This window comes from Brienomyrus brachyistius, chromosome 23 (assembly GCF_023856365.1).
Source record: "Brienomyrus brachyistius isolate T26 chromosome 23, BBRACH_0.4, whole genome shotgun sequence".
Lineage (NCBI taxonomy): Eukaryota > Metazoa > Chordata > Actinopteri > Osteoglossiformes > Mormyridae > Brienomyrus > Brienomyrus brachyistius.
In genome coordinates this window covers 11527388-11554492 of record NC_064555.1, presented here as the reverse complement: position 1 = coordinate 11554492, position 27105 = coordinate 11527388, and the positions used below count along the sequence as shown (strand labels likewise).

The window sequence follows — 27105 nt, the reverse complement described above, 5'->3', positions numbered from 1 at the left end:
TTGCACCTTTCAATGACGCAAAGTCTGTTTTTTCCAGCATCAAAATAGGTAAATGGATTCGGACATGCCTATAAATGTTAGTAGTTATTAGATTGTCAAAGTAGAGTTCCTTGTGTCCTTGTGTTGGTACCATAAGGACAGCCCCTGCACCCACCCACCCATCCCCTGGGCTGGTATCTATCATGTCACCCCAGGGCTGAAAGTCAGACCCACCCTACCCTTATATACGTGTGCATTCAAAAGGAAGCTCTCAGCTTAGCCATGTTCCTTTCAAGCATTTTGTTTATTATTACTATATACTTTTTGGCTTTACAACAATTCCATCAGTATGGCCTGTCCTTAATGAAATGCAACAGTCTAAAGTCATTTAAATACTATGCTGCTTGTTAAAATGAGCCAAAAAAATCAGTAATTAAACATTCCGTTTCGTAAAATCACATAAGCCATGAGAATGAAACTAGCCTAGTTTAAACACGACAAGTTTAAAAAATACATTTAATTCGAAATAAGTGAATAGTTTTTACCATTAGGCACACAAGCCGCATACTGACATGCTGGCACATTCATTCAAAGCATAGAGGCACACAATGGAGATAAACACAAAAACACACACAAAAACTGAAAAGAGGGAAACCTAGGTGACCCCCTATTAGATAGGCAAATGATTAAAGCATTATCTAGCTGTCTCACAACTAGAGGTAAACCTACAAGAACTTAGCACTAAAGTGCCTGTATTGTATTACACAGGTCATATTACATGGGGTTACATAGATCTGATAATATCTTAGCCGGCCTTTCTATACTGCCCATATAAACTAAAAATGTGTATATAGTGGGAATTACAAAGTTAATTAATTGCTATAGTTTAATATTATATTACATTACAGTAGGTTAAATATATGATAATTACAAATTTTATTATAGCATAATTACCTTAGAGAAGACTAAATAAAGTCTACATTCATATTGTATTCACATTTATTGCTGTAAAGTGTAAGTATCATGGAAACAAAAAGAAAGAATATGATGATCAGAGGTGGACAAAATACACAACTACATTACTTAAGTCAAAGTTTTGATACTCATAATTAAATATTACTTCAATATAAGTGAAAGCTGTTCAGTCAAATTCTTACTTAGAAGTTAAAGTACTGGAGTACTTCATTTAAAAAATGCTTAAGTATGCAAAAGTACATTTATTTTTTATGTCAATGCATTGTTGTGTTGTTGCCACAATTCATTTAGTGAACCCAATGACTGAAACAACCTACAGAATTGCACTGACTTGATTGTAGAACCTGTAGAAATAAAAGCTTGTGGAACATGCTATAATGTCTTTACAACCAATTGTCAAATTGTCAAAAGGACAGCCATTGTTGTTTTCATTTAATTTTATTTTTTTTAATACCCGACATCCACAAAACCGCATGGCAGCATTCTAACACAACTCTGGTGGTGCGTATGTGTGTGTGTGGTCATGTATATACTATATTGTGGGAACCGCAGCATGATAAAAGCGTGTCATTTTGACTTCATGGAGACATTCTTTTGGTCCCCACTAAGAAAAAAAATGCTAAAAGTCTTGTATTTTGATTGGTTACTTATGGTTAAGGTTAAGGGCTGGTAGGGTTGTCATAGATGGAATTAGGGTTAAGCCCAAGGGAATGAATGGAGGGTCCTTACAAAGATATAGGTAACCTAGTGTGTGTGTTTGTGTGTGTGTGTTCTTGCACATGTGTGCATCAGGCAGACAGTGCAATTTCTGTAGATTGCTTCCTTAGAATAAAATTATAAAAGTCAACCCATTAACACACCTCCAGCTTTATAACTGCCCAAGAGCAACATGACTGATAGTGCAGGAGTAGTTTACTGTAATTGTTTTTTCTTCTATGATGAATACAACATGACCTATCGCATGTTAGAAAGCTGTTACCCGCTGTCTTCAAAGCTATTACATCCTGCTCATCATGTCCGCCTGACCCTCCTGTCTCCTCCCTGATGTGGCCCTGATGAGCCAAGCCTGTTGCTTGTTACCCCTCATTAGTCTTTGCATTTAAGAACCTGTTTGTCTCGTCAGCCCCAGTCTGGTCACTGATGTCGCTCCTCATGTCTGCTGATGTCCTTCCCCATACTAGCCTTCTTGTTTTGACCCCTTGCAGTCTCATTTGTTTCCCTGGTGCTGTAAATAACACCCCTAACACCCATCTTTGAGTCCTTTGTCTCGCATGTTAGACTATGCTTCAAGGTCCTGAGTAACAAGAACCTTCATAGAAATGTAGTTGAGTCAAAAGTACAATCTTTGTCTTTCAAATGTAGTGGAATTAAAATCTTAAGTTTCCAAAACAAACTTCTACTCAAGTAAAAGTATAGATACTTGAAAAATGGACTTAAGTACAGTATTCAAGTAAATGTACTTTGTTACTGTCCACCCCTGATGATGACTGTGATATAAAAAGGCCTGAGAACGAAAATACAAATTAAATCCTCTCAAGCACTTGATATCTGCCCTAATTTACAAACACCAACCATTTAGATAGGTTAACTGACAATGTGTAAGTGAAAATACTGAATGCAGTTCTGCAAAAGGAGTGGGAATGTCTCCTTTCCACAGCCTCATCGAAACAAAACTCATGTAATAATGAGGAATTTAAGATCCTGTTTACACTTGGCTTCAAAATATATCTTGGATGATGGGATCGCAAGTGGACAGAGCTAAATAGAAGTGTAAAGAAGCACCAAGACACACTGTGATCAGATCACCCAAACCTCTTGCTGAGGTGGTCTAGGAAACATGTGACTACATATGCTTTGTAATGAAAATGTTAATGTGGATTTATGCATCCCAGACAAAGACATCAGACAAACTGTACGTGGGGCAGGAACAAAGTCTGAACACAAACTGGATACCTTGGTTCTCCATTTGGTTCTCCATTTGTGATCCAGCCACCCAAGACACATTATAGAACCACGTGTACACAGTGCCTAAGATGCGGATATTAAAAGATGAACATTACCTGAATATCAATATAATCAAATATATCAAATTCACTCATGTAAGTAGCAAGCATAAATAAGTTTTATGTAACTCCCAGAGAAAGCTCTTATTAAGTTCTTATTAAAAACAAAAAAGGCATTAAAATGACAATAAAATTAATATTTTGTTATTAAAAAGTAATATTTTCATGGAAGCTCTATTAAAAAAAAAAAAAACTTGAGGTAACTTTATGTTAAAATCCACTGAATTACTGCATCTCAGTTGTTCAGACTAGATGTATGAGATTGGATCGTCACCCTTCTTGGGGTGGTTGGCTCTGTGATGCGATTGGCCATCATCTCTTGAAGCTGTAGTGCCCCTCCACCAATGAAACAGAAAGCTGGGCAAACAGGGCCGGTGCAATCGACCGGCCCCTCCCACAAGGGGCGGAGTGTGTGAGCGTCATAGTAGACGACGCGGCCTTTTTCAAAGTCAAGGCAGAGACCCAGCCGAGAGGGTAGGGGCAGGGCCAAGCTGCTGGGGCTGTTTGAGTCGCCGATGCAGGCCTGGGGCAGGAAGAGCTTGCCCATTCCTATTGTGAGGAAGCAGAAGGGGGGTGGGCCATCTGGGCTGTCCTCAGCTCCACTGTCATGGCCACTGTCTGGGTCGTAGCTGGTTGGAAGGAGGAGATGCAAAGAAAGCTAAATGATGAACAAGCTAGACGAATACAGTGCTGTCTGACTGTATCACGGTGACGCAGCCTGTATGAGTGTGACACAGTGACACTGCCTGGCTGTCTGTATCACAAAGTACGTTTACATGCAAAGCTAAGTGGAGCTACGGTTGTAGCTTGACTACGCCATTTAATCAAACTACTGTCCTTGTCCCAGTTTACATGGACAATGGATTTATTGATGGAAGTATGTCCGACTCTGCTACAATAGGCGGTGATATGGCTCCTTTCAGCTTGTTGGGCTTTTTCCAGTTGACCTATTATGTCACAGACGTAAAAATAAATAAATAAATAAATAAATAAATAAATAAATAATAATAATAATGGATGCATGGACCAATGAAGTGATGCAAGCTTTAATTGCGATCAGTTTGGCATAACAAGAAATTAGGTATTTTGTATAATATACTATGACAGCACGGTATTGGAAATTTTTCAAATATTGCAAGATTTTGTTGTAATAAATATTGGGGTATTTCCATCCATCCAATTTCCAAAACTGCTTATTCTACTGGGTCGTGGGGGGTCCGGAGCCAATCCCGGAAGCAATGGGCACGAGGCAGGGAACAACCCAGGATGGGGGGCCAGCCCATCGCAGGGCACACTTACACACCATTCACTCACACATGCACACCTACGGGCAATTGGGAAACCGGAGTACCCGGAGGAAACCCCACGATGACATGGGGAGAACATGCAAACTTCACGCACATGTAACCCAGGCGGAGACTTGAACCCAGGTCCCAGAGGTGTGAGGCAACAGTGCTAACCACTGCACTAACCATGCCGCCCCTTATTGGGGTATTTGTGAAACAAAAAAGTTTCTCATGTCTCGGAGTGATTTTAACTGGTTTTTAAACATATACTAAATAATCTTGAAAAGGAATAATCATTAAAAAAATATATATATATTTTTTCCTATGAGAGAGTGGGGCATGGTGGAGCATGGTAGGGCATGGTGGAGAATGGTGGAGCATGCGCAGAGTGCCTAGGCTAGCTTGAGTCATTTGAGAATGTATATAGGTGTATACAATGTATACAAGTTCTGCCCAGCCAGTCTCACCGAGGACTTGCCATGTCCTGAGGCAGCTGGAACCACTCCTGCAATTTGGCTTCAAGACCCACCCCCACCTGGACGACAGTGACATTGAGAAGGAACACAAGGTCAATGGACAGAGAGTATAGGACCCATAAACCAGAGTATGAACAAATAGCACAGAGACAATAAAAGAGACTTAAACCAGAGTATGAACGTGTGAAGCACTCTAATGAATGATTACTGCTATTAGCTCACTTCAGAATCTTCTCATGCTTAAAACTGGTACAGTCATACAGTGAATACTGCCCCCTACCTGCTGCTTCCCCCCCAAAAATCTGTCCCCACTTGCCTTGACTAGGTAGGAACCAGGGTCCACAGAGCACGCCCAGTAGTGTCTGCCCTCCGTGACAGCCACGCTGCCCACCAGCAGGTCGGAGGTCAGAGGGCAGGAAGTGAGGGCCTCACCGGCGGCCTGCAGCAGTGAGAGGCCCGGCACACTGCGCACGCAGCGCTGCTCCCGGCTCAGCTGCAGGTGGTCAGCATGCAGGGCCCAGCGCGCGTCCAGCTGGAAGCCCAACACTGACGAGGGGGTGAAGAAAGAGGGTTAGCAGAAGAGTTACCAGTTCAGGTCATTGTCCATCCATCTATCTGACAACCATACATCCAGGAATCCAATCAATATAAATCAATCAGTAAGTCAGTCAGTCAGGGTCACGGGAGGTCCGAGGCCTATCTTAGGTCTGACATTGCTTCTTGCAGGCATGCAGCCAGGATGGGGTGCCAGTCCACAGGACACAATCAAACAATGGGAGACACCAGTGCCCATATTGATAAAGCATCTTTGAGTAAGAAGACGGTTGTAAGTGGTCCAAAATTCTCTTACTTATTTGATTTTGGTTTGACTTTCAATAGTAGGAGTGTTTTTATTAATTTTCTCATCCTAAGATAGCACTCCCAAATCAAGCAGATTTAGGACAGTTCCAGAGCAGTTCTAACCCGCTACAAGCTGCCAAACGATGGCATTCAGGCAAAGATCAGCAGGCACATTCCGGGAAAGAAGGAACGTGAAGGAGACGCTGGATGACACAGAACTTATAAAGAGATATCTGGGTTTACAGGGATGGAATAATATTTGCTACCAGGCTTGCACGTAATGCAACTGTATGGAGCCCCAAAGGGAACAAGGAAGGAGAAAAAAAATTAAGGAAAAAAATAAGTATCATGAAGTACTTTTACATCACTGTTAATAACTGCACTGTATCAGTCCGAAGTACAAAAGATAGAATAAATGGACTAATAAGTATAAAGCTAGATGACACAGACATGTCTGGTAATGTGTGCTTTATGCATTAAACTACGAGGGACAACGGGCATCATTTGACATTGCAATTATGTACTTACATACATATTTATTAATAACCGCACACAGTGTCCATTCATCACATATTCGAACGATAAAATATTAATTAAAGTTCCCATACAGAAATCTGGAAAACCAGCTGTTTACAGTCACTGGTAGTGAATGGCAGTGGTGGGCATTGTTGCGCTAATCCACTAACCGCTAGTTAGCAGATTAGCATTTTCGCTAACTCTACAAACCATTAGTAGACCAATTAGCTTCCACTAAACTTAGTTTTGCTAACTCTAAATCCGCTACCATTTTTTAGCTAGTAAAATGAATGAAGTTTAACAGTTTAACATTTGTAAACCCTAAAGTCATATTTGTTCCTGTCTGTTGTGAGCTTGCCTGTAACAGTCTATCTGGGATAAACCGTTGAACTTAAGGTAGTCTGTGCTAAATGTAAGTGAATGAAGATCGATTTAAACTAGGGTACCCTGAACTAAGTGAAGAACAGGGGCCTGTAACACAGCTGGATTTCTTGCTTAGCCGCATAAATGTGTCAGATTTAAGGTACCTTGATTCACTTGAATTTAGCTCACACTACCTTAAACCCGACAAGTTATCTGGCTAAGCAAGTAATCCAGCCGTGATACAGGCCCCTGGTTCTATTTTACAGGTTTTGATTGACAGAACTATGGAAATGCACAGATCCGCACCGCAGCAGTTCTGCGACGCACACGCCACGCATCCTGTGCGTTACACGCTTGAATATATCTTCTTTCGAGAATTCTAAGGTGGTATTCTCAAAAGCAGGTCCAGATTTAAACCTTAATTCCATCACTATGGTGAAATTAGCTTTATATTTAGTTTTTCAGCTGTAATATCTTTCAACACTGCGATGGGCTGGCCCCCCATCCTGGGTTGTTCCCTGCCTCATGCCCATTGCTTCCGGGATAGGCTCCAGACCCCCCGCGACCCAGTAGGATAAGCGGTTTGGAAAATGGATGGATGGATATCTTTCAACAAAAGCAATACCTCTTCGTCTTCCAGAATTCTTTGTACTATACAATGGTTATTATTAGCAGTAGCAGTAGTAACAGCATGGGCATCATTAGGTCTGATCACTTGGGGCTATAGCCCCAAGTATTTTACCCCCGATGCCAATCTTCCTTCAAAAAAAACAAAAGTCAAACCCAAGGTAAAGTTGACTCCTCCCCTGATCATTTCAATTGCTAGAAATGCCCCTGAATAATAGTAATAGTAGTAGTGGGTTTTGTGCATTAATGTTCTACTCTCTCTTTATGTAATTTCTTTGCTGTAATATCAGAAAATGATTTGTCATCAATGTAGTACATGGCTCCATCTACAAGGAGAACTCATGTGCTCTCTGCCAATATTAAAGTATCGGTTACATCAGTAGGACAGGTAACAGGTGGGTAACGGTAATGGTCAAAATCATCATCACCACCATTATAATCATAATTATTATTACTATGCAATAAAGAAATACACGTCACCGCGATTTCAAAGGAGATCTACAAAATGCCGTCCTCAAAGCCATTTATCTGCTCCAGGAGTCCTGAATTCATGGTGTTACTTTCCCTCAAACACAAACTCCTACTCCTAGCTCAGTGGGTGTAGGAAGCTTTTTTTCTTCACACGTCCTCCTCTGAGGTAGAACAAAGTCTAATCCTGAGACGCTTTATAAATAGGGACACAGTTCATCAATCCTTAGGCTGTAGGAGGATACCCATAGTGGACCAGCCATTCAAATCCATACAGTTCATTCTTGTATAGTGCTCTTACTTGTATGTAGTGCCGTTATTCTTACATAATAATCTTACTCGTATGTAGTGCCGTTATTCTTACACAATACTCTTACTCATATGTAGTGCCGTTATTCTTACACAATACTCTTACTCATATGTAGTGCCGTTATTCTTACATAATAATCTTACTCGTATGTAGTGCTGTTATTCTTATACCATGCTCTTACTCTTATGTAGTGCCATTATTCTTATACCATGCTCTTACTCTTATGTAGTGCCGTTATTCTTACGCAATACTCTTACTCATATGTAGTGCCGTTATTCTTACACAATACTCTTACTCTTGTGTAGTGTTGTGTTTCTTACACCATGCTCTTACTCTTGTGTAGTGTTGTGTTTCTTACACAATGCTCTTACTCTATTATAGTGCTCTTCCCAAACAAATCTGTCCCAAAACACTTAAAGATCCTGGAGAGGAAACAGCATCACACACAGTGTCACAAATGGTGAAATAATCACAGCATGCAGGAAGCAGGAGGTGATAAGTACCACTCAGGGTGCATTTCCACAAGAGGACGGTGAGACCGGCACTCACCAGGTGCCGGCGGGGTATGCAGGTACACCTCCTCACTGTAGTCTCCGAAGCCAGCCCGGTTGCAGCCCCTCACCCTCAGCGCATACACGCAGCCAGCTTCTGGCTTGTCGATCACTGCGCTTGTGCCGGTCACCTCGTGCAGGCGCTGCCAGGACCGCCGGCCTCTCCCAATGGCCCCCCGTAGCCCGGGCTCCCGTCTCTGGAATTCAACGGAATAGTGCCAAGCGGGGGCGGAGCCCGGGGGCAGGCGCCAACAAAGGAAGAGTTGATCATAGGCCAGAGTGCGCTGGGTATCAATCACAGGTGCCAGAGGGGCTGAAACAATAAGAGGTGATAATGAATTCATCATTTATTTATCAACATCCTGATGATTCTGTGCAAATTTGTGTCAAACCCAAACGTTTTTGTTTCAGAATGGGCAGATCTGTCAGGAGCTTGGCTATGAAAAGGACAGGTATCCCCCTCAGAGCAAATTTAAGTACATTTGCTCTGCGGTCTCTCTTGGTTTTTTGTTTGAAGCATTAGGGAAGGTATCGACTATGTCCTATTGATTTTCAGCAGGGTATCATTTTAAAGGGTCGAAACAATGAGGAAAAACAATTTGTCTGCTAAAAGACCGCAAACCATAGTTTCATCTTTTACTAACACCGGTGCAGCTGAGAATTTACTTAGATGGAGATGTTTAAAATGATTATGTCTGGATGACTCTTGATCAGTTTTCCCATGAAAGCATTTTACACTTTCAGGACGTTTCAATCCTTTATAATCTGGTTTAAAAACCTGCTCATATGTTGCTGAGGTCACAGGGTTGTACATTATATTATTAGTTGCAGACTCCTCTCACTCTTCCCATTGTTCACCATATGCACAGGTATGTATGAGTAACTACAAATAAACCTGTGTGCTGAGCCATGACCTCTGGTCAAAATGGCTGTGTGTTCAGCCATGATAGAACAGAATAGCGATATTTCATTGATTACCATGGGGAAATTTTGGGCATTGCTCAGGGGCCCAACACTGGCCTCAGTTTCCTACCTTGGAATTTGACCCAGCAACCTTCCAGTTCCAATACTAACATACTGAATGTATGTAACATACCCAAACAATGCAGATGGGATTTAAACCCCCCCAACATAAAGGTGTAAGGCAACAGGGTGACCCTCTAGGCCAACCCATTATTCTGACCCCTAATAATCTTGGGATTATTAGGGTTAACACCTTTAGCCTCCCTCATCCTTAAGAAACTTGTACATTTCTATTTTGATTTTTCTTTGTATCCTGTAAAGTCAATCCCAATCCCTTTCTCAAGTCCTCATTAGAGATGAGTTAGCATTGTTGAATATTCAAATATTTGAGAAAGTGTATAAAGTAAAAATTCAAAATCCAATGAAATACAGTTCATTCTGAACAGTTCACAGGGTACCATCATATTTCAGGTCCTACTATGATATCTGTAAGTCACCTTGGATCAAACTGAATCGTACACGTATAATGTATGACATTACCAGCCCACAACCTCATGTCCTTCATCAGTCTCACTTCTTTAATCTCTCTCTCTTTCTTTCTCACTCGCTTGTTCTCTCATGCTCATACCCCCAGTGAAATCCAGGCTAGTGAGAAGCTGCAGCTCATGGGTGATGTCCAGTTGGAAGTGTCGCAGAAAAGGATCGGCAGACACTGAGAAGCTTTGCAGAGACTCGATCGCCTTCATCAGCCTGTCAGAGTATGGGGGGAGGAAATTAACCAATGCATAAAGAACAACAGTCCCAGTCCCCCAAAAACAGACAGAAATCTGTATCATTTATAACATTATACTTCTTGGTGCCTGTCTGTATAGTTTGTAACACTGTACTCCGTAAGGTGTGCATGCATCCCTGCAGCTGTGTGACAATGCCGGAATCAGCGTTTCCACTTGTCTACCTCAGGCAATCCTGCATGTGACTGTTTATAATATCGGGGACATTTTGTCACTTGACAGACAGTCGACAGAGTATAGAGCTGCCCTTTCTCTTCTTTTTTCCAGAAAGAACTTTAATTTCCCTTCGCTTTAACAAATACAGTGAGACACGGGCTGGGGTGCAAAGAGAAGGCGTATGGCCCACCTGCAGTGAGCGGGCAGGGCAGCCTGCAGGAAGCAGGGGGGGTCGGCCTCCTTCAGCAGTTCTTGGGAGAAGGCCAGCAGGCCCGCGTTCTCTAGCAGGCTCCACCTGATGGCTAGCTGTGCCGCCAGGGCCCGCCCCCGCTTCAGCCGTGCACCATCCAGCTCCTGCTGCAGCTCCAGACGCCTACCAGCCAGGGCCCCTGCCAGCTCCTGCATGCTCTGCGCCAGGTGCTCCTGTGCAGAGGCGCTGTTCAGCTACCCAGAGGAAGAAAAGCACGTATCATGATGTAGGCCAGTGTTTCTCAACCTAGTCTGGCAGGGAACTGGAAGGGAGCAAAAACATGGACCATCTGGGGTCCCTGAGGACCAATGATGTAGAATATTCAGCTTACACCCACTGTGGTCGGATATATTTATGATTTAAGCCGTTTTCTCAATCTTTGCATCAAGTAAAAGTCTGTCATTGTGCTCATCTGATCCCTGGGAAAGTCACTCGATTCTGCAGCACATTAGCGTCCCCAAGACACATTCGCGTCCCCCAGACACATTCGCGCCCCCCAGACCCATTCGCGTCCCCAAGACACATTCGCGTCCCCCAGACACATTCGCGCCCCCCAGGACCATTCACGTCAGCGACGTGGTTCTCCAGGACAGAACAGTATTTTTTTTTTTTGTTTACATAGTTATTTTATGCAAAGTTAAGGTAATCTAACATGTTCTTCAATGTTGTTCTGTTGGTTAGTGATTAATAAAACCCAAATATTTTCCCCGTTTTTTTTTTGTTATTCACCCCCAAAAAACCCTCCTCCCTCCCCCCTCAGAAAACAAACTGAACCATGGCTCAGACACTGAGGTCTGAAACAAACCACTGGTTTGGGAAAACTTCACACCCCGAATACAGATATTACAATCATCTCAGGCTACAACATAACATAGCATGCACCAGTGCATTCAATTCCCTATAACAAGGCAGTCCAGCTTGCAAACATTATTTCGATAACACTTTACTTGTTAGAGCACAAATAACATAATATTATGCTATTACTTATGTATTAATTAACCACAAACTAATCTTAGTTAAATAGTGATCTCATGTCAGGATTCATTAATAATCAGTAGTAGAGTTATTAAGTATTTGCGTCTCATCAAGAAGTGTTACCATTATTTCCAACCATCAGAACAAAACCAAGAAATATGACATTCGAAACACAACGAAATCTAAAAATTATTGGAAAAAAAAAAAATCAAAAACCGAAGATCAAAGCAGTTAAGTTACTCATCAGAAAATTAAAGTTCAAGAAGCGGCTAATTTACATACATACGCCCTGGCTGATCTATTACTGGGCAGTTATTAATTCAGCAGTCACTTTTGTCTAAAGCAACACATGGTACCAGTCAAAAGTTGACAAACCCACCCCGTTTGTTTGTGTTGTTTTTTGCATTTTAAAATAATTATAAAAGACATAAAAACTATAGAATAGCATATATGGAACTATGTACTGACCAAACAAAAAACAGAATTAAATAGTTGGGGGGGGTGCAGCCCTAAGGGCTGGTATTCTGAAAGTTGCTTGTTCAAATTCTGTGGTTGGCAGAGTGATCCCACCACTGGGCCCTTGATCAAAGCCCTTATCCCCAGTTGCACAAAGACTGTCTGACCCTATTGTCTCCTCTATGCCAGTTTGATGAGGTGACCTCCTGTGATGCCTTTCCAGCTGTCCTGAAGGAGTTCCCACATACCATATATACGCTAAGTCCTTGTTGGTTGCTTTTCCTTCACTCTCTAGTCAGACTCCTTCAAAACCATCTCTTCCGTGTTTAGGTCAGGTGGGCAGGTCCTCAGATGCGACACTATCACTCTCCTTTGTAGACGGCTTGGCATGTCCACACTTTTGACTGGTCCTGTGTAAGTGAGGACAGCCTGGACTGAGAGAGCGGGGGCATCCAGCACCCCTGCAGCAGCTGGCATTCAACTGATATTACTCTACAAGCCACAGGAGCTGAAACCACAAGCTTGACATTGAAGAAACACATAAGATCAAATGCCTTCAACTAAAATCGGTAATTAAATCTAAAAGTAAGTAAACACTAATAATAATCTATCACCAGCCCCATCGACAGAACAAATTAAAAAGGTAATAGCCAACAACAAATTGCTCTTCAGATTGCATGAACTGTTATCTCAGACTGACGTAGTAGATTTGGGCATGGGTGTTAGGGACATTTAGAGGGGCGGGGGGAGAGTTCAGGGTTGATTAGGGTTAGGGGCCGTGTGTTTAGAGGGGCCGGGGGACAGTTTGGGGTTGATTAGGGTTAGGGACCGTGTGTTTAGAGAGGCGGGGTGAGAGTTCGGGGTTGATTAGGGTTAGGGACCGTGTGTTTAGAGAGGCGGGGTGAGAGTTCGGGGTTGATTAGGGTTAGGGACCGTGTGTTTAGAGGGGCGAGGTGAGAGTTCGGGGTTGACTAAGGTTAGTGACCGTGTTTTTATAGGGCCGGGGGGAGAGTTTGGGGTTGATTAGGGTTAGGGACCGTGTGTTTATAGGGGCGGGGGGAGAATTCCGGGTTGATTAGGGTTAGGGACCATGTCTTTAGAGGGGCGGGGGGAGAGTTCGGGGTTGATTAGGGTTAGGGACCGTGTGTTTAGAGGGGACGGGGGAAGAGTTCGGGGTTGATTAGGGTTAGGGACCGTGTGTTTAGAGGGGCGGGGGGAGAGTTCGGAGTTGATTAGGGTTAGGGACCGTGTGTTTAGAGGGGACAAGGGAAGAGTTCGGGGTTGATTAGGGTTAGGGGCCGTGTGTTTAGAGGGGCGCGGTGAGAGTTCGGGGTTGATTAGGGTTAGAGATCATGTGTTTAGAGGGGACGAGGGAAGAGTTCGGGGTTGATTAGGGTTAGGGCCCACGTGTTTTGCAGGGCGGGGGGGAGAGTTTGGGGTTGACTAGGGTTAGGGACCGTGTGTTTATAGGGGCGGGGGGAGAGTTCAGGGTTGATTATGGTTAGGGACCGTGTGTTTATAGGGGCGGGATGAGAGTTCGGGGTTGATTAGGGTTAGAGACCATGTGTTTAGAGGGGCGGGGTGAGAGTTCGGAGTTGATTAGGGTTAGGGACCGTGTGTTTAGAGGGGACGAGGGAAGAGTTCGGGGTTGATTAGGGTTAGGGACCGTGTGTTTAGAGGGGAGGGGGTTGAATTCGGGGTTGATTAGGGTTAGGGACCGTGTCTTTAGAGGGGCGGGGGGAGAGTTTGGGGTTGATTAGATCCATACCAATGTTGAAACCACACCTATGCCCTTGCATCAAATCCTTTCCAAATGAGAAATTGGGAAAAAAAAAAACTTGAGTATGAGGTAAATCACAGAGTACACTGTGCAAGCAAAAAAACGTATAAAATGGGATTAAAAGCCTTTAGTACACATATTCAACGCATAGAGAACACACTAGAAACTCCCTTCAAGCCATCTCGCTACGATCAGCCACAGTCGCTGAGCACTTATCGTTTTACCCTCTGACTCTGTATACTAGGTGACCTTAGAGCATTTAGTCTGCGTTTTCCAAATGGAAGTTGACAAGTTGCATTAACTGTTGCCGAAAGAAAATTTAAACCGGAAAACAAGCAATCCAAAACCCATTACACAATGCACAAACCACAGAATACATATTCATCGAAAAATAATCTGCCTTAACCAGAAACAATATTGCAATCATAGAAGAACCTTGGCAGCCATTTATGGGAAACGCAAATCCAAAAAATACAAGCTTTATTGGACAGCCAGAGCCACATCACAACACTTCGTCAGATATCAGGTCTTTTCATACACACAGATATACAACAAGATATCAAGCCACATGCACAGCCAACAAACACACAAACATTCCTTGGCACCTTTAACTCCAATAGTGTGTTATTACAGTAATAATAATGGGAGAGAAGGGGGTGGAGTAACATACACAGAAGGACAACATAATAAATAAAAGGAAAATTAAAGCTGGGTCAGGGATGTACAGCACAGCCAGGCACGGGGCGGTTGCAGTAACCAGAGGAGGAACAAGGAATGATTACAGAAGTGTTTCTGAATATTCATCATACAATATTGACTACAGGTAGGTGGGTATGAGTGTTTTACCTCAGTCTGAGTGATGGCATTCTCCAGTTGGCTGAGCTGGGTATGCACTGTTTCCTGATTGGCTAAGACATAGTTAAGTCCTTTGGCAATCTTGTCCTAAGGGGTCAAAGATCATATTGTTTGTACAGAAACAGTTCCCATTCATGTAAAACACAGGTCTACATATTAATTTGGATTGAGAAAAAAAATTATGGAGTGAAAATCAACAGTGTAGTATGTAATGTAAATAAGATACTAACAGTGTCTGTCCAAAGACATACTATACTGATTAAGGGACTAGCTTTCTGTACAATGGAATGAGTGATTGTTCCAGTAAACACTGTAATATGTGATTACCTTTCTGCACAGGGGAATGAGCGCCCGTTCTAATAAAAACTGTAATAAGTTACTATCTGCACACTGCAACAAATGCTTGTCCCAGTAAACACTAATCAGTGATGAGTTTTCTGCACATTGCAGCAAGAGCCTGTCCGGGTAAACACTGTAATATGTCATTAGTTTTCCCACACACTGTAGCATGTGACTGTTCGAGTAAACACTGTAATAAGCGAGTAGTTTTCTGCGCACAGCAGTGAGGGCCTGTCCTCTCACAGGCCGCCGCCCACCCTGAGGCTCTGGTAGGCATGGCTGATGTGGACGATCCTGTGGCCACCATGAGCTCGCCGCAGCTTGCAGAGGGAGCACAGGAGGCGCTGGCAGGGTTTACAGTAGAAGTGCAGCCGTTCCTGGTCATGCTCTGCACAGGTCAGCATCTATGGCGGGGGGGGGGGGGGGGCATGGAGATAACATGGAGAGGAAAAAGGAAACATGCTGCCACATTGTCCATGTGCTTCATTACTTCATTACGTACATCGGACCTGCTGTCTCCAGATTAGGAGAGCTGTCCATACTGCAGGTGAAATCAAACATAATTAACAGTAAACTCTGGGATCTAACCCCGCATGCCCTTCTGCACATGCACACTCCTGCTCACACTCACATGCTCTTCCACCCACCCACACACACACACACACACACACACACACACACACACTTGTATTCATATCTTTGTGGGGACAGTCCATCCATCCACTTTCCAAACTGCTTATCCTACTGGGTTGCGGGAGGTCCGGAGCCTATCTCGGAAGCAATGGGCACGAGGCAGGAAACAACCCAGGATGGGTGGCAGCCCATCGCAGAGCACACTCACACACCATTCACTCATGCATGCACTCCTACGGGCAATTTAGCAAGTCCAATTAGCCTCAGCATGTTTTTGGACTGTGGGGGGAAACCGGAGGAAACCCCACGACTACATGGGGAGAACATGCAAACTCCACACACATGTGACCCAGGCGGAGACTCGAACCCAGGTCCCAGAGGTATGAGGCAACAGTGCTAACCACTGCACCACCTTGCTGCCCCATGGACATTTCATTCATTTATACAAAATATAAGACTTTTGACCTGAAAAGTGATCCCCACAACATCAAAATAACAGGATTTTATCAGATTGTTGGGACATTTGTTCCCCACAATGTAATATACACATAACCTACACACACACACACACACACACACACACACACACACACACACACACACACACACACACACACACACAAATCACAAGACCAGTCTGCATGCCCGCGCAGCTCACCTTGGGCCTGAATGTCAGCGTGGGAGGCACGTGCTCATGTTGGGCCCGCGGTGTCCCCCACGGGTGGTACAGCTTGAAGCACTCGTTGCAGAAGTTGGCCCTGCAGTCAGCGCAGCCCTTGGTGGCCTCGAGGGTCTGGGGCGGCTTGCAGAACTGGCACATGACGACCACGCCGCACATGTGAATTGCGCTCCTGTACCTGAGGCCAGGGAAACATCAGCACCTGTGCTGTGGAGGTACACCCTCACACACCCCATCTCCATTCTTAACTTAAATAAGAATAATTATTCTTAAATAAATTTTTATGAAAAATTAAGGAAATAGATTCTGGATTATTTCAAACAGTTTCAGCAAAGTTTGACAGACATCAAGCAAAACAAACATCCTTTTATATAACTGGTGCCCAGATTGTGAATCATCTCTCAGTTATCTGGACACAGCCTTTTTCACAGAAATGTTATGTTATGCTAAGGGTATGCATATTATATATCGTACCTCACACAAATACACACACATAAGTACTATGCTGTACTTCTTATTGTTATTTTAGAGTGTCCTCTTTCTGCTTTGCCACACGTAACTGTAATACTCCCATTTCAGCCTAGGCATGTTAGCATAGTCATTGCATCTGTCAACAAAAGATTTAACAGTGCTTAGTCATGATAGTCATGCAATTTTTATCAAGAACTCCAAACAGCAAGCTGAGCAGCTCGTAAATGTGTTGTGTGTAATCAATTTTAAGATCTTTTTCCAATTTATATATTTGTTTAGCTAACCAAAAGTAGGCTACAGGCAGTACATAAGCCACTTGTCACTGTCAGTATCACAGACTTTGTAATGTTGTTTACTGCTAGCCTGGGGTACGTTTCCCAAAAACATAGCTGCTAACGTTAGCAACTATGCTGTTGGGACCATAGGCAGCTGAATGGTTCCAACTCAGAAGTTGCCAATGGGAGTCTTTCAGAAACATACCCCTGAACAGAACTTATCTTCTTAGCCTACTAGTAATAAATAACCTTAAATCAATGACTGTCAGTATATATTTTTCCCTTGCCAGGTGCACTAGTGGTAACCGCACATGCCTGCCCTTCTCGAGAGAGAAAGTGTATGTTGCAGGATGTGCAGATCAATGGGGCTTGAAAGTGGGCTAGTATATGTTAAGCTTGGGGGTGTATTTATGTAACAGTCTAGGATTTTTAATCGGCCTGTTGTATCACCTTTTTTTTTTTTTTTTTTTTTTTTACATATGCAGGATTTATATTTGAAAGAGAGACCAGTAGTGTTTCACATTCATGGTTCCGGTTCCATGCCCTGAACTCTCCTTATTCAACTATAATTTTAGCTTTAATTCATTTATAAAGCACTTTAAAACAACAGTTAACCAAAGTGCTACACACAGGCATAAAAATGAAATAACAAATAAAACACTAAAACAAAAAGCCAACATCTCAGACAGATTTAAAAGCCAAAGAGAAAAAAAAAGAGTTTTAAGAGAGGTCTTACAAACAGAAATGGAGTCGGCCTGCCTGGGGTTCAAGGGCAATTCATTCCATAATGTTGTAGCAACTACTGAAAAAGTATCGTCACTCCTAAGCTTCATCCTTGTCTTAGGGACAACTAACAATGAATGATCTGCCGAGCTGAGAACACGTGGGGGACCATACGGCTGAAGCAGTTCGGACAGATACTGTGGGAAAAGGCCATAAAGACATTTAAAAACAAATAAAAGTTTTTTAAAATCAATACGAAAACGTACCGGAAGCCAGTACAATGGTGCTGACACTGGAGGAATGTGCTCGTGTCTTATTGTACCTGTTAAATGCCGAGCAGCAGCATTTTGGACCAGCTGTAGTCGGTCAAGTGACCTCTGGTTAAGCCCAACATAAAGTGCATTGCAGTAACCCAAATGATTTGTAATAAACGACTGGATTAAGATCTCACAATGATGCAGAGAGAAAAATGGTTTTACTCTGGACAGTTGTCTCAATTTAAAAAAATAAAGCTGATTTTACCCACCGAGCCGATCTGTACATCAAATTTCATTTCACTGTCCAGTCTGACACCCAAATAATTTTTTGCTGTATGTGTCAAGTATTGACTTAATGAACCCAAGTCAATGTTAACTCTATCACTCATACCACCACTTGTTCCAAACAACATAACCTCAGACTTGTTTTCGTTAAAATGTAGAAAATTGAATGACATCCATGCTTGAATTTCTGCAGTACACCCCAGTAACTGACTAACACAGTATGCATTTCCTTGGTTTAGTGGCATATTGTCATGCCCGGGATGTGTCGATGGGCGATCGGGTGGTTCAGAGAGCGAGCGAAAGCAGGCAAAACAACCAAGATACAGGGTAAACGGGGATTTAATGGGGAAACTCAGGACACGGAACATTCGACACCGACTAACATCAATGACAGACAAGGGGTAGAAGCAAGACTTAGACTTAAATACACCAAACGAAGCAAAATAACAAGACACAGCTGGGTATGATCAGGGAACCACACGTGGATAATCAGGGGGCGTGGCACACACGAGGATCGTACAAGCCGGGCATCACACATATAGATTTGACCGTCATCGGCATTAAAAATGGAATGCAATGTCATATTTACGAAAAATTTAACCCAGAGGAAGTACGTACAAAGAGAAGAGGCCCGAGAATTGAACCTTGAGGCACTCCACACATAAGAGGTGCTGGAGAAGACTCAGCGGCACCAATATGGACTTGACGCCACTCTCAGTTAATTAAGACCTAAACCACTCTAAAACACCACCCTGAATGCCCACGCAATTGCACAAGTGAGACAGGAGAATCTGATGGTTCACTGTGTCGAAGGCAGCTATTAGGTCCAGCAGTACCAAAACAACACAGTAACCAGAATTGGTGGCTACAAAAAAACTAATTTAAAACTTTTATCAGTGCCGATTCAGTACAACAGCTTTTAAAACCAGACTGAAACACTTCAAGAATATTGTACTCATCTAAAAATGATTTCAACTGATAATAAACTATTTTCTCCAAAACTTCAGAGAGGAAAGGGAGCTTAGAGTTAGGCCTAAAGTACAGGGGAGTCAAGGCCAGGCTTTTTAATCAGAGGTGTAACCACAGTGTGCTTAAATCTCACAGGTATAATCCCATTGGTTAAACTGCCATTTACAATACTGAGTACATAAGGTGCAAAAGTGGGAAAAAAAACCTCCTTAAAAAGATGTGGTGGAATTGGATCAGCGGGAGAACCTGCAGGCTTCATATGACAAATAATTTTTTCCAGATATGATAAAGTGACAGGCTCAAAGTGGTCAAAGACAGCTGGACATGTGACATAGATAGAGGGGTCATAGGAAGAGGGACACATGAGAGACCTGGTGCTCGACACCTCATTAACAAAGAAATTCAAGAAGTTCTCACACATTTCAGTCAAATTTCCCATGTAAACTGATTGTGGGGAATTTATGGTTTTAAACAGTACACTAGAGGCAAAAATATCAGAAAAATACTTGGTTTTTGCAGCTTTCGCAGTTCTCTGATACCAGCGCCAGATGTCTCTCAATATCTAAAAAGATACCTGAAGCTTGTCCTTCTTCCACTTTCACTCAGTTCTCCTACATTTGCGGCTGGCAACGCGCATAGCTTCATTTAATCAGGGCTCACATCTACATTTGGAGAGCCTTAACTTCAGCGGAGCCACAGAATCCAATATATTTAGACAGACTGGATCAAAGCAAGAGGACATTGCCTCCACGTCTAAGTAAGAACACCGAAATTCAGTGTGATCAATCGCTGAGTAAAAAACTGCGGAAAACTGAGCAGCAGTGGATGAATTAATAATACGCCTGCATTGCGCAGGAGCGCGAGGTTTAACTGTATGACAAGGAAGAGGCAGGTGAAATACAACAGGCATGTGTGAGAGCACAGCATCACAAACACCAAGGTTATTCAATTATACAACGTCAGATTTTTGTTCTGTGGCATCTTTAATTTCCACAGGTAATAACCTATATATGCATACATCTTTGTGCCTTTATCTTTATAATAATGCACAATATGTCTCCCGTTCCAAAGTTATTCTCCTGTAGCTTATTTAATGGACAAAAACTACGCTTTGTGGTAATTTTAGTTACCACTTACAATGTTACTTAATTTTAGTTACCACTTACATGTTTATGTATCAGATACTTATTCACTTATCTGTCTATTTATTTATTTAGATTAATTTACCTTTTAATGTGAAGAGAAGCTTACATCACATTATACACTTTTACTGTATGTTCCAATAAAAACATGAAATAAAAGCCAGAACATCCTAGAAGCAGGAAAGCATACTGTATATGTAGATGCCTTTGATGTCAGAGTTTTCACTCCATTGGCATCCCTTACATTCCAGCTCCAGACGACACAAGAATTAAATCACATTAACCAGCCTTTTCAGAATCTCATGCCCTTTGCATGTCATTGTGTCTGGCTGACGGGAGATGGACCTCATCGATCAAACTGTCAATCCTCATTAAGGTTGCCACTTTCGATAAAATGTGCTGGGGGGGGCATTAGTCATGCTCCCCAAAACTATGAGATAAAGCACGTCCCATATTGGTTCAAAACCGGATTGGACACAATTTTATTTTCCTCAATACAGGGCAATCAGGCATACATAATGGATGCAAACTCCAATTCTCACATTTCCCAAAAGATCTAATTGCATGATTACATTGACATGTTCCTTTTGCACAAAAAAAAAAACATTCTTATATAAATTATATACACAGGATTAGCTACAATCAACAGGAAGAGTATTTACAAATGAAAAGTATTTTTATCTCTTGGCTCTTTCACTTAGAGGATACCAAAGCCATATTTATTCCCCGTCCAGGCCTGTAATAAGGGTTTCTGAGTAGTTGGCTCAAAGAGACACTTAGTGTAGGGCCATGGGATGGGCGTACCTCTCCACAATGCGCTCCAGAGCCAGGTTGCGCAGGCAGTCGGCCAGGCCTCGCTCCCCCAGCTCCACATCCCTCTGGCAAGGCGGGCAGGGGAACAGCACCACGGGGGGTGGGGGCTCCTTCCGCCTCCGGCCCGGGTATGTCCCGCTGCCTGGAGGGGGGCGGGGGACACGTGGGACATCCTGAGTCACCCTCACTGAAATCTGCTCATAGATCAGTTGCTTATTCCAGACCTGATTTTGAAAAGATGACAGTAAGGGCTACCACAAGCAAGGAGGCAGACTGACAGCTGGGCTTCAGCAGCAGCTCAAACTTCTCACATCTCACACAGATGCCTTACGGCAGCGGTTCTCAAACTCGGTCCTCGGGACCCACTGCCCTACTTATTTTCCAGCTATCCCTGCCCCATACACAAGTCCCAGCTGTCTTTCAGCTTCTGATTGACTGAACACCCCTGATCCAGGTAATCAGCAGTGTGTGGGGCAGGGATAGCTGGGAAACAAGCAGGGCAGTGGGTCCCAAGGACCGAGTTTGAGAACTACTGCCTTACAGTAACAGAATAATGGAGCAGTTTCATTGACTTTTAGACCTGCTAGTGTACTGTCACACACACAAACGCAAACCTGTTCGGAGCACTCGCTCAACGCGGTCCGACTTGGGCATGGGCCGCCGGGCCAGGCGTGGGGAGCGGCTGTTGGGCGTTGATGCGGGCGAATTGGGCTCGGGGGACATGTCTGGGGCCGGGTATCCGTTCTGTATGAGCAGCTGAGAGGCGCAGTGAAGGCAGACGCTGTGGTGGCAGGGCAACAGGATGGGCTGCTTTACCAGGCCTTTACACAGCGGGCACTGCAGTTCCTGCTCCAAGGCCCTCGTGTTAGCCTCAATGGAGCGTCGCGAGAGAGGACAAGATCCCGGGGGAGACAGTGGGAGGGAGGGAGGAACGGGGAGACACAAGAAGGGGGAGAAGACGGGGAACACAGAAAGATAAAAAAAAAAATATATATGAAAATGGTACAGACAAATGCCATGCGGTAACCCTGCTCTACATGGTACAGATACTGTTAGACTGCATCAGTGTCCTAATACTAACAGAACTGTGCAAAGGTGTTAGGCAGGCAAAGAAAATGATGTTTAGATTATTCTCGTGTTGGTGTAAAACTATATGATATTATGCCTGTCAAAGTGTGTCAGCTTTTCCTTTTCAGAACCTCTGTTAAAATCATCCTAGTATTTGTAGCGACCGTCCAGTGCAGCCATGTATTTTTTGACTTGGCCACTAGCACACCTCATTCAGCTAGTCAATCTCTCACTGACTTTTTAAACCAATACATTTCATTATTTAATTGAGCTGTTGGTGAAATTTAACAAAATCATGGAACGGCTGAGGTGCCCCTGAGGAGAAGTTTGGGAACTGAAGCGGTGTTCATCTAGCCATCCAACTCGATATCAGTAACTTTTTAGAAGAAATTACTACTAATTTTTATTGTGTTACTCTTAATTTGCACATGTTCTAATGTTAAATTGTGTTTTTTGTTGTAGGTCAAAGTAGACTTGCTACCCAGATAAACAGCTTTAAACATTTCTTTAGACTGCCCAAGACTTTTGCACAGTACTGTATGGACCTGTAATTTTCTGTCTGCATACCACCACAATGGATCTGAAATGAAGCAATCAAGATGTGAGGGGAGTATAGATTTTCAGCTTTAATTTAAGGGGCTTAACAAAAATATTGCATTAAACTTTACATCCATTTTTCACAGAATCCCTCCATTTTCAGAGGCTGAATAGTAATTTGACAAAGTAATATAATATACAGTAAAATATATGCATTGTTTTAGTACTTGGCTGAAAATCCTTTGCAGTCAATGACTCCCTGAAGTCTGGAACTCATGCACATCACCATACACTGACTTTCCTGCCCTGAGATGCTTTGCCAGGCCTTCACTGCTGCCGCCTTCATTGCTGCTCGATGTTGGTCATTCTGCCTTCATGCTCTGACTCGGCCATTGAAGAAAATCCCATTTCTTTGCCTTGAGAAACTCTTAGGCTGCTTGAGCAGTACGTTTTGGGTCATTATCCATTAGTACTGTAAAGTTTTGCAGCATTTGGCTGAATCTTGGCAGAGGGTACAGTACTCTGTGCTTCAGATTTCATCCTGCTGCTTCTGTCAGGACTCACATCATCAACAAACACCAGTGACCCAGTTCCACTGGCAGCCATACATGCCCATGCCGTACCACTATAACACTGCCTCCAGCATGTTTGACAGGCAATGTGGTGTGCTTACGATCATGAGCTATCCCTTTCCATCTCCATATTTTCCCATTATTCTAGTACAAGTTGATCTTGGTTTCATCTGTGCACGGCTTTTTTTTTTTTTAAAGATGTTTTCTGGAAAAGCCTAATCTGGCCTTCGTGTTTTTCAGTGTTACTAGTTGTTTGCTTCTAGTGGTAAACCCTTTGTATTTAATTTTTTTTTTTTTTTAGAATTTTTGATCAGTGTTGACAAACCACAGCACACAGTGCACAGCAACGAAATGTGTCCTCTGCATTTAACCCATATGTGACACTGTGACACAGCAGGGGACAGCTAATTCAGTGCCCAGGGAGCAGTGCTTGTGGGCGGTACCTTGCTGGTTGGGAATTCAAACCAGCAATCTTTCAATTACAAGAGCACTTCCCTAACCATCAGGCCACCACTGACACCAATATGTGTCTCTTGATTGTAAACTTTGACAGTGATGCACCTGCCTCTTCATATGTGCTCACGACCTAACTAGATGTTATAAAGGAGTATTTCTTCACCGAGGAATGAATTCCGCGATCATCCACATTAGTTGCCTTCTGTGGTCTCCCAGGCCTTTTGGCGTTGCAAAGCTCACCAGTGCTTTTCTTCTTTTTAATAATATATCAAATTGTTGATTTGGGCACTCCACGAGTTTTAGCTATCTCTCTGATTGGTTTGTTTTTTGCAGCCTAATGATGACCTCCTTCACTTGCATGGACATCTCTTTGGACCTCCTGTTGAGTTCCAGTGAACAGCTACCAAATGCAAATTCAGTACTTGGAATCAACTCCAAACCCTTTATATACTAACAAGGGAACAGCCCACACCTGGCAATGAAACTACTTGTCAGTCACATGACCAAATACTTTTGAGCATCTGAAAATGGAGGGACTGTGAAAAATGGCTGTAATTTCTGAAAGCTACTTGGAAATCCTTTGATTAACCCCTTAAATTAAAGCTGAACGTCTATACTTCTGTCACACCTTGACTGCTTAATTTCAAATACATTGTGATGGTATGCAGACGGAAAATTACAAAAATTGCAACAATGTCCAAATACCTATGGGCCTAACTATAAATGCCACATGGTCATCTTGCTCTATATCAGTGGATACCAACCACATTCCTGAGATCTACCTACCTACAGAGCTTAGGTGGATAATTTAACACACCTGATACATAGTTTCGACATAGCTGAATACTGAGATGCTGCTGAAGGGCCTGATTGTTTGTATCAGGTGTGTTAAATTAAGGGCTGCACCTAAGATCTGCAGGGTGACAGAGCAGGGTTGGTGACCACTGCTCTATATGGTACAGAAAAAAAATCCATGTGGTGGCACTGCCCTACATGGTACAGATAAATACCACCAGGTGGCACCACTCTACATGGTATCGATAAATACCACATGGTGACCCTGCTCTACATAGTACAGATAAATACCAGAGGCCCTGCCCAACATGACACGAATAAGTGCCACATGGTGGCCCTGCTCTACATGGAGGTGAGGGGGGCAGAGTGATGGTAAAGTAGGCTGATCGTGAAAATGAGGTTGTCTGCATGACAAGCTCCTCCCCTACTGTCTTCAAAGTTATAACAGCAGAAAGACCTAGAAAGGTGTCCACTGTAGCTTCAGTTAACAGCGGCAAGATGTATGTTAATTATTTTTTCAAAAACAATAGCAATTTCAACATCCTCAAAATTGAGGCTTTGGGGAAAATTAGTAACATACACTACATTTTATTGCAGAATGACGACTGGACTACTCTTGTAAAAACAAATGTAAAATACCCAGGCAAAACTATTGTAAATGCTGTCAGAATATGTATTGCAACTGCACACTGTTCGGGCTGTGCACCGGCTTCAATACTAACACGTCGTGTAGGAAAAGCAGAGGCTAATAATGATCAAGGAGCCCGTCTTGTTTGTGAATTGTGTCCCTGATGCCCTCACACTATAGAAGCCGAATGTAAGGACCGTAAAGCTCCTCAGTAGATAACATCCCATTGATCAAAGTACCCGGCGTTCTAAGAGGACAGATGAGAGATGACATTCCTAAATAATTACGTCTTTTTCCGAGTAATAGCTGTATTCAATGTTATGGGCTTACCGATTCGGATGCAACAGCTGATGCACGATGTTCGTACGCTAAAATTCCCGACCGTCCTATTGATTGCAGTAGCATTTCGCCCGAAATAAATACGTAGCAGTGACACAGAAACACACATCTACACTTGGACACATTAAAATAAAGGTAAAGAAAAGAACATCGATCTGTTATAAATTAATGAATCAAAGTGACACGACCTGTTTCCCATATCCATCTCGCTGTCATTCAGCAATGTCAACCTCCGGCCCACCGCCTGCACTTATTCCGAAAAGATTGCGGGCTGAAAATGACGCCGCGCCTGCACATTCATTCTCCGTCTGTCCCAACTGAGCAGGCTCCGCGCATGGCCGCCGATCCTCCGTTGTGCAGCGCGTCCGGCGTCCGCACTTACCTTCAGCTGGCTCCTGGGCGCCATGGCAGGAGCGCTCCTTCCCCCTAATAAGGCCGATCTTATCGAGGGGGTGTGTTACACGCAGGCACGGCGATTCCAATGCCCTCCGGAGGAGGGAAACAGAGAGCCTGCATTTCCGTGTTACGTTTCGCTCTTTCCTCCTTTTCTTTTTTGCGCTTAGTTGCATGATTATATTTTCCCTTTCATGTGGGGAAACAGTGTGATTTAACAAGCGATATTTGATTTTTCATGTGTTTAATCCATTCTTTTAAAATTGCAGATCTGAGGTTTTAGTTACTGATTCAATAACGAGCTAATTCTTATTTTCTGCTACTAAAAATACTATTTTACTCCCTGGCATATTGTACCACGTTTTAATAAGAGCCGGTCCATTTCCTCTTCAATCTTGTACGGCGCGCCACGGAGCCCTGGACAAACCACAACTTCAGCGCCCGCCCCAGTGAAAAACGTGTGTACCCAGCGGCCGCCCCTCCACTACCAAAACTGCACTATCCGGTACTGTCATTTTCCATCCATCCATCCATTTTCCAAACCACTTATCCTACTGGGTCGCGGGGGGTCCGGAGCCTATCCCGGAAGCAATGGGCACGAGGCACGGAACAACCCAGGATGGGGGGGGGGGGGGGGGCAGCCCATCTCAGAGCACACTCACACACTATACACTATGGGCAATTTAGCAACTCCAATTAGCCTCAGCATGTTTTTGGACTGTAATATTATATTGTATTATGTGTACCTCTGTCTTTTTCGCCTTCCACCCCTTATTTCGTCTTTTTTTCTAAACTGGGCACCTATGGGTTATACTTTTTCCTATTCATTTGTGTTAATTTAACGGTCGATACATTACCCATCCCTCAACACTTTCAGTAATGAGTAGAAAGTTAACCAGTTCACCGTGGTGGCGTGCAGACTGGTTGTATACTGTAGCGCCGGAAAGATGTCTCCGCGGATGGATGCTGCGAGCACACATAAATAGCCCTTTGTGTGTATTTGTAAATGCTCCTGTTGTATTTCCCTATCGTCGCGCGTGTGTTTGTGTCT

The 27105-nt window shown here is 43.3% G+C and overlaps 1 protein-coding gene across 1 annotated transcript; it reads right to left on the bottom strand.

The window, feature by feature from the left end:
- Window positions 1–264: 264 nt before the first annotated feature.
- LOC125718943 (tripartite motif-containing protein 46-like) lies at window positions 265–26583 on the bottom strand. The gene is made up of 12 exons (XM_048993272.1): window positions 26044–26583; window positions 21881–22136; window positions 21258–21408; window positions 16311–16509; window positions 15277–15423; window positions 14672–14767; window positions 10555–10808; window positions 10046–10167; window positions 8453–8767; window positions 5096–5325; window positions 4771–4838; window positions 265–3646 (listed from the first exon to the last, which is right to left on the bottom strand). Exons 1-12 carry the CDS (start codon window positions 26065–26067, stop codon window positions 3253–3255), a joined length of 2256 nt encoding a protein of 751 aa, XP_048849229.1. The 5' UTR covers window positions 26068–26583; the 3' UTR covers window positions 265–3252.
- Between the last annotated feature and the right edge of the window lie 522 nt (window positions 26584–27105).

What these genes read in the sequence shown, in the direction of transcription:
- LOC125718943 (XM_048993272.1), bottom strand. Translation starts at nt 26,067, where the DNA reads ATGGCGCCCAGGAGCCAGCTGAAG. An exon ending in TGAGCGAGTGCTCCGAACAG is followed by an intron (nt 21,409 to 21,880) that starts GTTTGCGTTTGT and finishes GCCCCCCTCCAG; the next exon opens with GCAGCGGGACATACCCGGGC. An exon ending in CAGGACATGGCAAGTCCTCG is followed by an intron (nt 3,647 to 4,770) that starts GTGAGACTGGCT and finishes CCTTCCAACCAG; the next exon opens with CTACGACCCAGACAGTGGCC.